The following is a 16385-nucleotide window of genomic DNA, read 5'->3' as shown; positions in this document are numbered from 1 at the left end:
CGGGATGATAGCGTCCAGTTATTTAAAAATACTATCACCACAGCTGGTTTAAAATCAAATGCAGTGACGTAACTTATATAATGTCAAATACTAAAATTCCGTGAACTGCAATGGATACACTTAAAGGAGTTAGCATGCGAAAATAATGTGGAAGTGTCCGGTGTGGGTGTCGCGGTGCTAGATACTTTGCTTGACCTACTCACAGACTGAGGTAGGCGCCGCGCAGAGCGGGCATGCGGCGGCGTCGCTGCGCGGGCGGCGACAGCGAGAGGGACAGGGAGGAGGCTGGGCCGGAGCCGGGCGCCAGGGCTGCGGCTGGCGGGGCGCGCGTCGCGACACTGCCCGCCGGCGCCGAGCCGCCGCACAGCATCGATTGCCACTGCGCTCGCCGGGCCGCCGCGCCAGCCGCCGCCGCCGCCGACGCCGCCGCGCACGCTCACTGCACTCCTCTTACAGTCTCTCTAATTTTACCTTCGTCGTCTTTTCGCGAGGATATACGCTATGTGGAAGGGAGCAATATGTCGGTCGGGTCTTCTACGAACGTACGTAATCTCGCTCGTAGCGTCCGCCACTGGAATCTCCGCGACGAAACGCGCTGCTGTTCTTTTGATCTCTTCTTCTTCTTCTTCTTCTTCTATCTGTCCTGCCCGACTGCCCGATAGTGGTCGCAGACTGACGAGCGACGGCCGAGTACCCGGCAACCGAGGCGTTCGCAGCTATCTTCCACACGGGGGACTACTGTACCTGAGGATCCTTCCGGTAAAGCTTAACTATGGCATCCACATTTGCTTTACGAGGTCGTTCTACTTTACATCGTTCTTTTTTCTTATGGTTTTAGGGCGCAAAACTGCTACGGTCATTAGCGCCCGGTCCGTGACTTAGGAAATGGTAAAAAACCAAACTGGAAACCAGCAGCAATGGGAACGAAACTCAAAAAAGTGGGGAAACTAAAAACAGAAGGAAAGCTTAAAAGCCGGCCGGAGTGGCCGAGCGGTTCTAGGCGCTACAGTCTAGAACCGCGCGACAGCTACAGTCGCAGGTTTGAATCCTGCCTCGGGCATGGATGTGTGTGATGTCCTTAGGTTAGTTAGGTTCAAGTAGTTCTAAGTTCTAGGGGACTGATGACCTCAGAAGTTCAGTCCCATAGTGCTCAGAGCCATTTGAGCCATTTTTTTGAAAGCTTAAAAAACCACTATGGAAGGGGGTTGTTTGTCCCCAAAAAGAGCTTCGAATGACTGACGTCATCTCACTGACGCTAATAAACTCGAGAACGCGATCGGCTGAGCGCGTGTCATCTGTTAAATGGAAGATATATCAGGCGACAGCTGTAGACGGGCGCGTAACGGAGTAAAATAGGGGCACTCGAGTAAAAGGTGTCTCACCGTCCACAGTTGAGACAAAACGGGGGAGGATCGCTACTTAAAAGATGTCGATGGCTAAAAATACAGTGCCCTAAAAAATGGCTCTGAGCACTATGGGACTTAACATCTATGGTCATCAGTCCCCTAGAACTTAGAACTACTTAAACCTAACTAACCTAAGGACATCACACAACACCCAGTCATCACGAGGCAGAGAAAATCCCTGACCCCGCCGGGAATCGAACCCGGGAACCCGGGCGTGGGAAGCGAGAACGCTACCGCACGACCACGAGCTTCGGACGACAGTGCCCTATTCGGAGTCTAGTTAAAATTACCTCCTCTCGACGACGAGTTCGGGAGGAAGAGGTCCGAGCACACGAGCACATGAAAGAGCTTTCACATCCCGCTATTTATTATTGGGAAGCGTCGACCAATGTGCGTGCCATGAAAGAGCAACACAACGACATAAAACACTCCGTAGGTCGGCGAAGGGAAGCGTGCGAACAGCAGGCTGAAGAAGAGAGACTGCAGCCTTGGCCGCTATATCGGCCGCCTCGTTTCCACAGATACCAACATGTCCTGGGATCCAGAGGAACGCCACAGAGACGCCCCCCAAGTGGAGCAAGTGGAGGCAGTCCTGAATGCGGTGGACCAGAGGGTGGACAGGGTAGAGAGCTTGGAGACTGAGGAGAGAGCTAAGCAAATCTGAGCATATAATATACTGTATCCGCTGATGGCGACGGATGTATTGGACAGCCTGGAGAACAGCGTGAAGTCCACAGTAAAAACCGAACACTGGTCGGGAAGACGAAAGCGATTAGGGGTGTCGCCAACAACATAGGCACTGTCAACACCAAATGATGTTTTTGAACCATCAGTGTAAATAAATGTGGCATCCTTCATTTGTGCGCATAGAGCAGCAAATGCCCGACGATAAACAAGAGAAGGTGTACCATCCATCTTTACATCGTTCTCTACACACACCCACAGCTGTGACCTGTGATTGTCTCACATCGTGAAATCAACCGATGTCACATTTTTTCCGCTTATTTACTCGCAATACACTGAGGTGAAAGAAGTAAAGAGACACCTTCTAATATCGTGTCGGACCTCCTTTTACCCGGCGCAGTGCAGCTACTCGACGTGGCACTGACTCGGCAAGTCGTCGGAAGTCCCCTGCGGAAACAATGAGCCGTGTTGTCTCGATAGCTGTCCATCAATACGAAATTGTTGCCGGTGCACGGTATTGTACACGAACTGACCTCTCGATTACGTCGCATAGTTCGATGGGATTCGTGTTAGACGATGTGATTCGCTCGAAGTATCCAGAATGTCCTTACAAGGAATCCCCAACAACTGTGGCCCGGTGACGTGACATCGTCGTGTGAGGACGTGAAGTCCACGAATGGCTGCAATTGGTCTCCAAGTAGCTGAACATGGCCATTTCCAGCCACTGATCAGCTCAGTTGGACTAGAGGACCAAGTTCATTCCATGTAAACACAGTCCACACTAGCTTCAAAAAATGGTTCAAATGGCTCTGAGAACTACGCGACTTAACTTCTGAGGTCATCAGTCCCCTAGAACGTAGAAGTACTTAAACCTAACTAACCTAAGGACATCACACACATCCATGGTCGAGGCAGGATTCGAACCTGCGACCGTAGCGGTCGCGCGGTTCCAGATTGTAGCGCCTAGAACCGCTCGGCCACCCCGGCCGGCCGCACTAGCTTCCACAGTGGCTTGTCGACAAATTGAATCCACGGTTTCGTGGGGTCTGCGCCATACACGGACCCTGCCACAAGCTCCTACCAACTGAAATCCAGACTCATCTGTCCAGGCCACGGTTTTCCAATCTTCCAGGGCCAACCGATACGGTCACACGAGGCCAGGTGAGGCGGGCGCTGCAGGCGATGTCGTGAGGTTGGCAAAGGCACTCGCGTCGGTCGTCTGCTTCCATAGCCCATTAACGCCAAATTTCGACACACTTTCCTAACGGATACGTTCGTCATACGCCCCACAATGATTTCTGGTGTTATTTCACGCATTTCTGCTTCTCTGTTCGCACTGATAACTTTACGCAAACGCAACTACTCTCCCTCGTTCAAAAACGGGCCGTTAGCCACTGCACTATTCACAGTGAGAGCGAATGCCTGAAATTTGATATTCTCGGCACTCTTGACACTGTCGATCTCGGAATATTGACTTCTCTAACGATTTTCGAACTGGAATGTCCCATGCGTCTAGCTCCAACTACCGTTTCGCGTCCAAAGTCTTAATTCCCGTCGTGCGGCCATAATCACGCCGGAAACCTTTTCACATGAATCACCTGCCCACAAATGACAGCTCCGCCAAAGCACTGCTCTTTTATACCTTGCGTACGTGATACTACCACCATCGGTATATTCGGATATCGCTATCCCGTGACTTTTGTCACCTCTGTGTACGTAACGTTTATGCTATGGGTTAACTGTTACCCCTCCATCGAACATCGATCCTCTGCAGGCCTTCCTGCACTCCACTGCCATTTTTCTACCGTCACCCCCCTCTAGATATACAACAGCATTATCTGCTAACTGCCACATGGAGCTTCCTACAATATCCAGTAGGTCATATACTATGAACTGGAATGGTCTTAACTCTCTCTTCGGATATGCATAAACCTCCTCTTACATCTTAAGATTTCCCGCCGTTAAGAATAACACCATGTGTTTTGTTGGCTAGTAATTCTTCAATCACGAAGTTGGTTTTGATATTCACTACCACCTTACCGTGTTTATTAAGCGGCGGTGCGGAACTGGGAACTGAATCGAACGCTTTTCCGGAATCACGGCAGGCTGATTTTATAAGCAAATGCATTTCTCCGATGACGACTTTGGCAGGTGACAGGAACGAATCATACAGTAGTGTAAATCATACACAGGCATGAATATCAGTAGGAAAAGCACCAGCACGTTTGGCAACGGGAGGGGGCGTGATTTAGTCAAACAAAGATATGAAATCCGCTGCTCCTCAATACGAGAGTAGTGTCTATACCAGTGTATTATTTTTCGTAGTTCAACTTAGCAAGATTCAGCTTGCGACCCCAACGTAGCCTTTTATCCCAGGTATGCTTCGCAATTCGCAGGCTTGCAGTGACGGCCGATCGCTTATCAGCTAATTTGTGACAAAATACAGATCGTAAATTCCACTGTGTGCTATTGAGCGTGATCGCCGTCCCAGGAATAAAGGAAAATAAGTATTTGTACTTACTTACAACGACGAGGTCAATATAGACGGGGTAAAAGCCTGCACTGCACAAGAATGAGGCGCAAATCAGGCGTCGCTGTTTTCGAAAGAACCATCAAGACATTACAAGACATATTACAACTTCTGGTGTGATGTTTTACCACTGTAAGGTGATACTTAAAGTATTTTTCCATCCTGATTTCCAAATCTGATTTGGTTTCTCTGTACCACGTCTCATGCTTGTACAAATCACGTCTGAAATTTAAGCTGGAATCACACTTTTTTCTAGCAGAACATTTTTAATTGCAATAAAAATAAATTAGTTACTTTGTAACCTTGTCTTGCATCACTACACACTGCATTAGAGTAGACAACGACGACTGTCGTGTGGCCGCCGGCAAGCACAGTAGATGGCTCTGCTCGTCGCCGGCGACCTCGAGGCAGTCAGCATGTTCAAAACGCTAATAATTATCACAAAAACACAAAGTACGACAATTTAATTTGCCTTCGCTGTTTTCACTGCCTCAAATCCTTTTTTGACATACGGCGAAACTTCTCTTCCTTTATTGTCTCCCTTCGCCACATGCCATCTCTCTTTAGCCTAAAACAATCGTCAGTGTTTGCACTCCACTTTTCCCGTTCTCTTTTTTCCCTCTCCCTGATGTTCTTATGCAACCCCTCTTGTTTTTCACTGACTCGCCAACGTTTGCAGAGGAAAAAAACAAAATACAGCCAAATTGATGAACTGTACTTTCCAACAAATTGTCTTTCACTAATTTCTGATCTGCGGCCCCACTAAGTTTCTCGTAAGATACTTTTGGAAATCTTGTTGCCAAGAACAGGAAACAGTCAACAACTCGGGCAAATGCTTTCGTGAACTGTTTCATTAATTCAAGCTTGATGTGAAGAGGAAGTAACAGTATTTTGCTTGGTTGACCAACTGGTTGCTAGACCATGGGAACTGCAATATGCGATGATTTCCTCTTCCCATTTTTCCACAGTCTCAGTCCCTCAACGTACTGTGCGTACGGCATACTGTATGTGGCGCTCAGCTTTTGTCTTTATCACCACGCCCTATACCAAAGTCTGCATCGCAGACATTTTTTACGAGACTATTAATGTCCTGTCTTTGGTTGCCAATTACGTAGTTACCACAAATATAACAGAATACGTCTGGGTTAATCAAACATTTGCGGGAACTCATTTATGAGAAACAGCAAAACTACTTGTTGCAGTATAAATATATCGCAATACTGTAACACGTCAACAATGAACAAAAGTTTCCCGTCTAAGAGCCAGATGGGTGTAACAGGTGTAGCCAACTGCCCCATCTTACTACAATAAAATTTCCCTTGTTTGCAATAAAATTTCTCTCCGTGGAATTTAAATTGAAATGAAAAATAGAAGACAGAAAAAACTAATAAAAGATCTGAAATCAACGCAAAAAGGTACTTCAGGAACACCGAAAATTACGCACACATCAAAAACCATGCCGCATAGTGTAATTAATCCGGATATCCAAAAGCGAAAACAAAGTCCTCGCTTGCAACGAAATGTTTCCTTTCTCATGGAAATAGAGTGGAAACAGTGCGGAATTAAGGGGAAGCGGGATGTAAAGTAAAATGTAAACATTTATTTAAAAATCATTACATTAATGTACAAATCTAAAATTTTGCATGTATTAAGCACAAGAGCTGTGTTTTAACGGGAAAATATAGTAAAAAATGCAGGATTAATATTTTGCCACAAACTCGAATTTTTAATTTTTTGTTCTTTAATAAAAAGCCGTAACTCAAATTCTAATCATGCAATTAATGTGGAAATTTTATTGTAGTGTCCTGAGAAGGTTGTAAGACCACTGAACTACAGTTATTAATTATGGTAAAAATTGTAGCATTAACAGAAGTTTTAATTTTGCACATCCAAAATTAACTTATTTTCTACATAAAATCATCTAAAAATCCGAATGTAGTTGTAGGATCTCGAATTTTTTGATTCCAGGGAGACAGCAACATGTTGCAAACAGTTCCTGAAAATTTCTTAGCTTTAGCGCATATACTTTTTGAGAAAAGGCTTCTAATAAAGCAAAAAAATGTAAAACACAGAAAATGAGGTTCAAAGATTTTCTTCTCATACCTCTACATGTAATAAGCTTACCTCAATTTTAAAATCCCCCACACGGATACTCGTCATCCTCCAGGTTTCTCTTCTCTCATCTCCGCTTCGAATCTGCCTGGCCTGTATTGCAGCTAAGACACTGATCTGTTAGCTTTCTTGACCCTGCTTTTGTCGATGGTGTAAAATGCTTTTGTTGTAAACACACCAGGATCTATAACAACTCTCTTCAGCACTTCAATTCTGCCATTATTTCCGTTATTGTAACATAAAATTGCATCATAAACGCCTATTTTAAGTACTTCAAGTCCACAGAGTGTCCTTTTTGAGCATCTAATCCAAAGTAAACTATTGTGCCTTTCATTTGCATTATATTTCTTTCTGTGGAGACACTTCCTCAGTAAATAGGAGTTTGCAAGAAACCTTACTGTGGGCTTAATTGCATTCATAACAGGTTCTGGTAATTAGTTTTAACGGAAATAATGGCAGAACTGAAGTGCTGAAGAGAGTTGGTATAGATCGTGGAGTGTTTACAACAAAAGCATTTTACACCATCGACGAGAGCAGGGTCAAGAAAGGTAACAGATCAGTGTCTTACCTGCAAATACAGACCAGGCAGATTCGAAGAGGAGAGGAGAGAAGAGAAGACAAGTGAAACCTGGAGGATGACGAGTATCAGTATGGAGGATTTTAAAGTTGAGGTAAGCTTATTACATGTAGAAGTATGAGAAGAAAATTTTTGGACCACATTTTTTCCGATTTACATTTCTTGCGTTATTAGAAGCCAGAGACATAGATGTCAGCCAAAGATATCGAAAGAAAACATCCTTCACACTGACAAAAATTCCGCTGAAGCAAGGAGTTCCCCAAATGTCGGAAAAGGTGGGAGTGGCCGTCAGTGCAAAGTTAATCAGTTTAACAACTTAAAGGAATTTCTAAAGCTGCTATCGCGATAAAATTGACACACAACATAGATCAAACTGTGTAGATCACGAAAATAACATTTTTGGAAATAGATTTTTTAGACCAAAATCAACTACATCCCCCCTTAACGGCACGCAGTTTTATTCTTTTACTGGCGTCAATAACTTAGCCTGTAAGTAAATTTGGGACGTTAACTCTAACATTTCTTATAGTGCATAAAACGAGTTGTAAGCACAAACGTAGTATACTGATTTGTATGAGAGACTCGCGGCCACCTATACCCACATCAACGTTAACTACTCTGAAGTTTACACTTGCGTGCTTGGCACAGAACTGGTAGAGCCGCTTTTACTGTTAACTGGAAGGGACAGCTGTTTGTGGATAAAGTATTTCAAACAAAAGTTGTACAAATCGTGTCGTCGTACTAATACTGTTGAAATTGTGTGTTACGACAGAACATAATACTATTCAAAAATTATGAAGTTTAATTTTGGCAGCAGTAAATGAGGTGACAATTCGAAAGAAAGAAAGAAAGAATGAATGAATGAATGAATGAATGCGTGAATGTTCGATCTGTAAGACTTTTCTTTGTGAATCGCCATGAATTCAAATGTCAGTTGAATATTGTCTACTGTTACCCCAAGTTCAAATCCAGTAAAGCGGGACTCACGACCATTGATGTCGAGGTCGTGTTACAGGTCTCCTGCCAGCATTGATTCTATCCAGTTTTATGTTCGATAAAAGTAACTGCTGCTCCCAAAACTGAAGGCCATGGTAATCGACAGATGATGGCGTGAAACAAAGGATATTATTACGACTCAGTGCGGCTCATGCACAGCACGTTCTTTACACAAAGCGCGGCTTATGAGAAAATAGTGGTCCCTATATTTTACGCAATGAACGTCAGATGTATTCATTCTATGAAACAATATTACTGTGATAACATATTTCTATATTACCTGCACTAACTGTTCGCGAACGGCATGGCTGTTTCAAAGGAAAGTGGTATAATACTGACACAGAATTGAAGACTAAATAACTGCAGGTACATGCAATGCATACTTCACGGAAGCAAACAAGAGTAGGGAGAAAGAATTATGGAGTCTTTCATTACACGATTGCTCACAACGATGACTTTTACAGCAAGTCATTTTCTGGCATCAATCAATTTCTGAAATCAGATGTGAGCGTTTCGACAAGGAAGTAACAGGTGGAAGATGCTAATCATATGTGAAACTAATACCGACATCTACGTAGATTACAAAGGCACGGCTTTTTTTAAAGCGGTGTAAAGTATTTCCAAGCAGCGCAGTTAACATTATAAAATTCTTCCGCACACTACAAATTTAATCCACTAAAACTGAGAAAACACTGAAGTTAACATACGTCACGATCTCTGGAAAGAAAAAACAATTCCATATATTTTAAAAATTTGAAAATAATAGCTGCTACTAATAGCAAGAAGAAACTCATGGCACCGAAATGACTTGTAACCGCCTTACGATATCCATCATATTAACACAAATGTAACTAGTTCAGGTATCACGAAAAGGACTTACAATTTTTACAGAGGCAATTGTAGTGATCTCTGCGCCATTAAAATGGCTCGGACAGAAATATCTCACAGTAACTGATTCAATATGAACCACAATCCTAAAAATTAAATGTTTCATCTTAGAAGTGGCGTGCCTACGTTCTACACAAATTGTAACGCTTCTCTCTACACTCTTAACTATACGTGTAACATTAAGATCGCAAAACGGTACTAAATGAGTAGTCCGATTTTTTTCAATAAATCAATACACTCATAAACATAAGATCACGTCATTTAGACTTCGCTGACGTCCTGTGAGTCTCTTTATAGGTTTCATAATTCCATTGTCTTCAAAAGCCTCCTGAGAGTTAGAAATAATTATTTTTCTAAAATATAACCCCTGTAAAAAGCGATCAACCAGTAACAGATTCACCACTGCTCAGGGATACAGGACTACTGTCTTAAATGTCACGGGTTACGGAAGGGGGAAGGGGGGGGGGGCAGTTGCCTGAAAGAATCAGCTTCGTATGTCAAACGCACAAAACACAGACATCGAAAGGGCGACCCTGCGCAAGTGCGTATCGGCCTTCTATGACCTAGTAAAAGGAACTGGAAAATTTCACAATAGTTTCAATATAAGAAATGAGTTCTGTTTAGACCATATATGAACTAAAGATACAGAAAAAACAGTTGCTACATAGTGCAAAAAAAAACAATTTTATCTGCCAAAATCAGTATTCACAGTCAGTCATCACTGCGATACGAGCCTCTAAGCGTCATGGCGTACAAGAAAATCCGCTTTCAAAGTGTGTGGCAAATGGCACCCTAGACAGCTGAAGTTCAGTTCTATTGGCTACTGGACAGAATCACAACGGCGCTGCTGATCCATTCAGTGTACTGTTTTTCAACGGCGCCATGTAAGGGATGAAGTACTATAGGGCATACAGATTGTTGCTGATCACACATACTTGCTCCAAACGAACACTAGCATTCACATCGTAAAAAAAAAGACGATCTGTGTAATGAGTGTCCGTATGCAGGGTGTCCCAGGAGGAATGGTCAAAATTTAAGGATATGAGGGGGAACAATCATTCGAAGTAAAAGGGTGTAGTAAACGTCGGATATAAAAATGCGTACCTTAGGAGCTACGGGCACTACTTCGCCTTCGATACTGTGGAACTTATACAGCAAGCTCCTTGTTTTTCATATTTTGAGAGGTGATAGTATAGACTAAAAAAAAAGTCTAGTAAACATGGGGGTCTAAAATGCATACCTTAAGATGTATGAACACTGTTCAGTAGAAGAGATGTGTTTCACAGAAGCGAAGACGAAGAAGTACTCTTAACACTTAAGGTATGCACTTCAGAACCCTTTTTTTTTACTAGACTTTTTTGCTTCGAATGATCGTTTCTATCACATCCCTGAATATTCACTATTCCTCCTGAGGCACCCTGCATATCTACGAGAAAAGGGGGCATTCTCTGCAGCATGTATCTCCAATACGGTTCCGCAACAAATGAAAATGGTAAATGACAAGGCGTCTACTTCCTAGCCCACCCTGACGAAGCATTTTTCGGCAAACTCTGGTTCACTACGGCAATACCACGGGTCCACTGAAATGTGATTGCTGTTACTGAAACTATCTAAAATGAATTAATGATATATTGTTATTCCAATGAGGCCTCCAACCATTCTGATTTGGACTATCTTGCTATTGTCAATCATTCCGAGCGCATGGTAGGATGATTTTTATAACATTGCCAGAACCTTCCCCCATTACTGGCCGCTGTTGGAAATTTGACACTAACGTCTTTTACAGTCACAAAACCATTAATTTGATGTTTAGTCCGAATAAAACACACAGTTTTACATCACCTCGGTTCCGTGAGTTCCGGAACCTGTACAGAAAATTGGAATAGAGATCAAGATAAACATAATTTCCATCATTTTTATTGCTCATGAAAACCACACATTACCTGTTGTACCGCCATACAGCTAGACCTTCAGAGATGGTGGTCCAGATTGTTGTACACATCGGTACCTCTAATACCCAGTAGCACATTGATGCATGATGCATTGACGCATGCCTGTATTCGGCGTGGCATACTATCCACAAGTTCATCAAGGCAATGTTGGTCCAAACTGTCCCACTCCTCAACCGCGATTCGGCCTAGATCCCTCAGAGTGGTTGGTGGGTCACATCGTCCACAAACAGCCCTTTTCAATCTACCCCCGGCATGTTCGATAGGGTTCATGTCTGGAGAACATGGTGGCCACTCTAGTCGAGCGATGTCGTTATCCTGAAGGAAGTCATTCACAAGATATGCACGATGCGGACGCGAATTGTCATCCATGAAGAGGAATGCCTCGCCAATATGGTTGCACTATCGGTCGGAGGATGGCATTCACGTATCGTACAGCCGTTGCGGCGCCTTCCATGACCACCAGCGGCGTACGTCGGCCCCACATAATGCGCCGTCCAGGGTGGACGAGCGGTTCTAGGCGCTACAGTCTGGAACCGCACGACCGCTACGGTTGCAGGTTCGAATCCTGCCTCGGGCATGGATGTGTGTGATGTCCTTAGGTTAGTTAGGTTTAAGTTGTTCTAAGTTCTAGGGGACTGATGACCTTAGAAGTTAAGTCCCATAGTGCTCAGAGCCATTTGGAACCCCACATAATGCCACCCAAAACATCAGGGAACCTCGACCTTGCTACACTCGCTGCACAGTGTGTCTAAGACGAACAACCTGGCCGGGCTGCCTCCAAACACGTCTGCGACGACTGTCTGGTTGAAGGCATATACGACACTGATCGGTGAAGAGAACGTGATGCCAATCCTGAGCGGGCCACTCGGGATGTTGTCGGGCCCATCTGTACCGCGCTGCATGGGGTCGTGGTTGCAAAGATGGGCATATCTATGGACGTCGGGAGTGAGTTTGCGCATCATGCAGCATATTGCACACAGTTTGTGTCATCATACGACGTCCTGTGGCTGCACAAAAAGCATTATTCAACATGGTGGCGTTGCTGTCAGGGTTCCTTCGAGCCATAATCCGTAGGTAGCGATCATCCACAGTAGTAGTAGCACTTGGGCGGCCTGAGCGAGGCATGCCATCGACAGTTCCTGTCTCTCTGTATCTCCTCCATGTACGAACGACATCGCTTTGGTTCACTCCGAGACGCCTGGACACTTCCCTTGTTGAGAGTCCTTCCTGGCACAAAGTAACAATGCGAACGCGATCGAACAACGGTATTGACCGTCTAGGCATGGCTGAACTACAGACAACACGAGCGGTATACCTCTTCCAAGTGGAACGACTGGAACTGATGGGCTGTCGGACCTCCTCCGTCTAATAGGCGCTCCTCAGGCATGCTTATTTACATTTTTGGACGGGTTTAGTGACATCTCTGAACAGTCAAAGGGACTGTGTCTGTGATACAATATCCACAGTCAACGTGTATCTTCAGGAGTTCTAGGAACCGGGATGATGCAGAACTTTTTTTGATGAGTGTATTGCTCGGTAGTTGACGTCTGTCTCTTGCGGCTACAGTGTTGCCACATCTGCTGCCGTTAACGCTCGATTATAGGCAACATACAAACACGGCCCCCCCATGAACCATGGACCTTGCCGTTGGTGGGGAGGCTTGCGTGCCTCAGCGATACAGATGGCCGTACCGTAGGTGCAACCACAACGGAGGGGTATCTGTTGAGAGGCCAGACAAACATGTGGTTCCTGAAGAGGGGCAGCAGCCTTTTCAGTAGTTGCAGGGGCAACAGTCTGGATGATTGACTGATCTGGCCTTGTAACATTAACCAAAACGGCCTTGCTGTGCTGGTACTGCGAACGGCTGAAACCAAGGGGAAACTACAGCCGTAATTTCTCCCGAGGACATGCAGCTTTACTGTATGATTAAATGATGATGGCGTCCTCTTGGGTAAAATATTCCGGAGGTAAAATAGTCCCCCATTCGGATCTCCGGGCGGGGACTACTCAAGAGGTCGTCGTTATCAGGAGAAAGAAAACTGGCATTCTACGGATCGGAGCGTGGAATGTCAAATCCCTTAATCGGGCAGGTAGGTTAGAAAATTTAAAAAGGGAAATGGATAGGTTAAAGTTAGATATAGTGGGAATTAGTGAAGTTCGGTGGCACGAGGAACAAGACTTTTGGTCAGGTGATTACAGGGTTATCAATACAAAATCAAATAGGGGTAATGCAGGAGTAGGTTTAATAATGAATAAAAAACTAGGAGTGCGGGTTAGCTACTACAAACAGCATAGTGAACGCATTATTGTGGCCAAGATAGACACAAAGCCCATGCCTACTACAGTAGTACAAGTTTATATGCCAACTAGCTCTGCAGATGATGAAGAAATAGATGAAATGTATGACGAGATAAAAGAAATTATTCAGGTAGTGAAGGGAGACGAAAATTTAATAGTCATGGGTGACTGGAATTCATCAGTAGGAAAAGGGAGAGAAGGAAACATAGTAGGTGAATATGGATTGGGGGGAAGAAATGAAAGAGGAAGCCGCCTTGTAGAATTTTGCACAGAGCATAACTTAATCATAGCTAACACTTGGTTCAAGAATCATGAAAGAAGGTTGTATACCTGGAAGAATCCTGGAGATACTAAAAGGTATCAGATAGATTACATAATGGTAAGACAGAGATTTAGGAACCAGGTTTTAAATTGTAAGACATTTCCAGGGGCAGATGTGGATTCTGACCACAATCTATTGGTTATGAACTGCAGATTGAAACTGAAGGAACTGCAAAAAGGCGGGAATTTAAGGAGATGGGACCTGGATAAACTGAAAGAACCAGAGGTTGTACAGAGTTTCAGGCAGAGCATAAGGGAACAATTAACAGGAATGGGGGAAAGAAATACAGTAGAAGAAGAATGGGTAGCTCTGAGGGATGAAGTAGTGAAGGCAGCAGAGGATCAAGTAGGTAAAAAGACGAGGGCTAATAGAAATCCTTGGGTAACAGAAGAAATATTGAATTTAATTGATGAAAGTAGAAAATATAAAAATGCAGTAAATGAAGCAGGCAAAAAGGAATACAAACGTCTCAAAAATGAGATCGACAGGAAGTGCAAAATGGCTAAGCAGGGATGGCTAGAGGACAAATGTAAGGATGTAGAGGCTTGTCTCACTAAGAGTAAGATAGATACTGCCTACAGGAAAATTAAAGAGACCTTTGGAGAGAAGAGAACCACTTGTATGAATATCAAGAGCTCAGATGGCAACCCAGTTCTAAGCAAAGAAGGGAAGGCAGAAAGGTGGAAAGAGTATATAGAGGGTTCATACAAGGGCGATGTACTTGAGGACAATATTATGGAAATGGAAGAGGATGTAGATGAAGATGAAATGGGAGATAAGATACTGCGTGAAGAGTTTGACAGAGCACTGAAAGACCTGAGTCGAAACAAGGCCCCCGGAGTAGACAACATTCCATTAGAACTACTGACGGCCTTGGGAGAGCCAGTCATGACAAAACTCTACCATCTGGTGAGCAAGATGTATGAGACAGGCGCAATACCCACAGACTTCAAGAAGAATATAAAAATTCCAATCCCAAAGAAAGCAGGTGTTGACAGATGTGAAAATTACCGAACTATCAGTTTAATAAGTCACAGCTGCAAAATACTAACGCGAATTCTTTACAGACGAATGGAAAAACTGGTAGAAGCGGACCTCGGGGAAGATCAGTTTGGATTCCGTAGAAATGTTGGAACACGTGAGGCAATACTAACCTTACGACTTATCTTAGAAGAAAGATTAAGAAAAGGTAAACCTACGTTTCTAGCATTTGTAGACTTAGAGAAAGCTTTTGACAACGTTAACTGGAATACTCTCTTTCAAATTCTGAAGGTGGCAGGGGTAAAATACAGGGAGCGAAAGGCTATTTACAATTTGTACAGAAACCAGATGGCAGTTATAAGAGTCGAGGGGCATGAAAGGGAAGCAGTGGTTAGGAAAGGAGTGAGACAGGGCTGTAGCCTCTCCCCGATGTTATTCAATCTGTATATTGAGCAAGCAGTAAAGGAAACAAAAGCAAAATTCGGAGTAGGTATTAAAATTCATGGAGAAGAAGTAAAAACTTCGAGGTTCGCCGATGACATTGTAATTCTGTCAGAGACAGCAAAGGACTTGGAAGAGCAGTTGAACGGAATGGACAGTGTCTTGAAAGGAGGATATAAGATGAACATCAACAGAAGCAAAACGAGGATAATGGAATGTAGCCGAATTAAGTCGGGTGATGCTGAGGGTATTTGATTAGGAAATGAGACACTTAAAGAAGTAAAGGAGTATTGCTATTTTGGAGCAAAATAACTGATGATGGTCGAAGTAGAGAGGATATAAAATGTAGATTGGCAATGGCAAGGAAATCGTTTCTGAAGAAGAGAAATTTGTTAACATCGAGTATAGATTTAAGTGTCAGGAAGTCGTTTCTGAAAGTATTTGTATGGAGTGTAGCCATGTATGGAAGTGAAACATGGACGATAACCAGTTTGGACAAGAAGAGAATAGAAGCTTTCGAAATGTGGTGCTACAGAAGAATGCTGAAGATAAGGTGGGTAGATCACGTAACTAATGAGGAGGTATTGAATAAAATTAGGGAGAAGAGAAGTTTGTGGCACAACTTGACTAGAAGAAGGGATCGGTTGGTAGGACATGTTTTGAGGCATCAAGGGATCACAAATTTAGCATTGGAGGGCAGCGTGGAGGGTAAAAATCGTAGAGGGAGACCAAGAGATGAATACACTAAGCAGATTCAGAAGGATGTAGGTTGCAGTAGGTACTGGGAGATGAAGAAGCTTGCACAGGATAGAGTAGCATGGAGAGCTGCATCAAACCAGTCTCAGGACTGAAGGTCACAACAACAACAACAACAACAACAACAAACACGGCGGTCACTTCACAAAAGCTGTTAATGTGTAACGCGGAGCAGCTTTGGAAGCGGCCGCTGCGAGGTATGATAGAAATGGGAGATGCTCTGTCGACAGTTGATTTTAACTGACCAACGACTGAAATGTGCAGGCGACGGGTTTTGTAGCCCTAAATTTAAACTCTTGTCCTAACCTAACCACTACCTCGTGCTGTGCAATGTATCCGAGAAAAGGGTGATCGACAACCTGCGGCATTAAACCCACGGTCGCTTTGTTCACAGCGTTTAATTTTCACCTCTACGAGCAAACTCAAGACAAAAAAAATTTGA

The 16385-nt window shown here is 43.9% G+C and overlaps 1 protein-coding gene across 2 annotated transcripts in view; it reads right to left on the bottom strand.

Moving 5' to 3' along the window:
• The window catches only part of LOC126469739 (SRSF protein kinase 3-like), a 385641-nt gene that overhangs the window by 284508 nt on the left and 84748 nt on the right, over positions 1-16385 (bottom strand). Inside the window, exon 1 of one of the 2 annotated variants that reach the window (XM_050096947.1) lies at positions 204-317. The exons of the other annotated variant lie outside the window; for it this stretch is intronic. Coding sequence (XP_049952904.1) covers positions 204-235 — 32 coding nt within the window. The 5' untranslated portion in view covers positions 236-317. Of the gene's footprint in view, positions 1-203; positions 318-16385 lie in introns of those variants that run through there. 2 annotated transcript variants of the gene reach the window in all.

This window comes from Schistocerca serialis, chromosome 3 (assembly GCF_023864345.2).
Source record: "Schistocerca serialis cubense isolate TAMUIC-IGC-003099 chromosome 3, iqSchSeri2.2, whole genome shotgun sequence".
Classification (NCBI taxonomy): domain Eukaryota; kingdom Metazoa; phylum Arthropoda; class Insecta; order Orthoptera; family Acrididae; genus Schistocerca; species Schistocerca serialis.
This window is presented reverse-complemented; position numbering and strand designations above follow the sequence as displayed.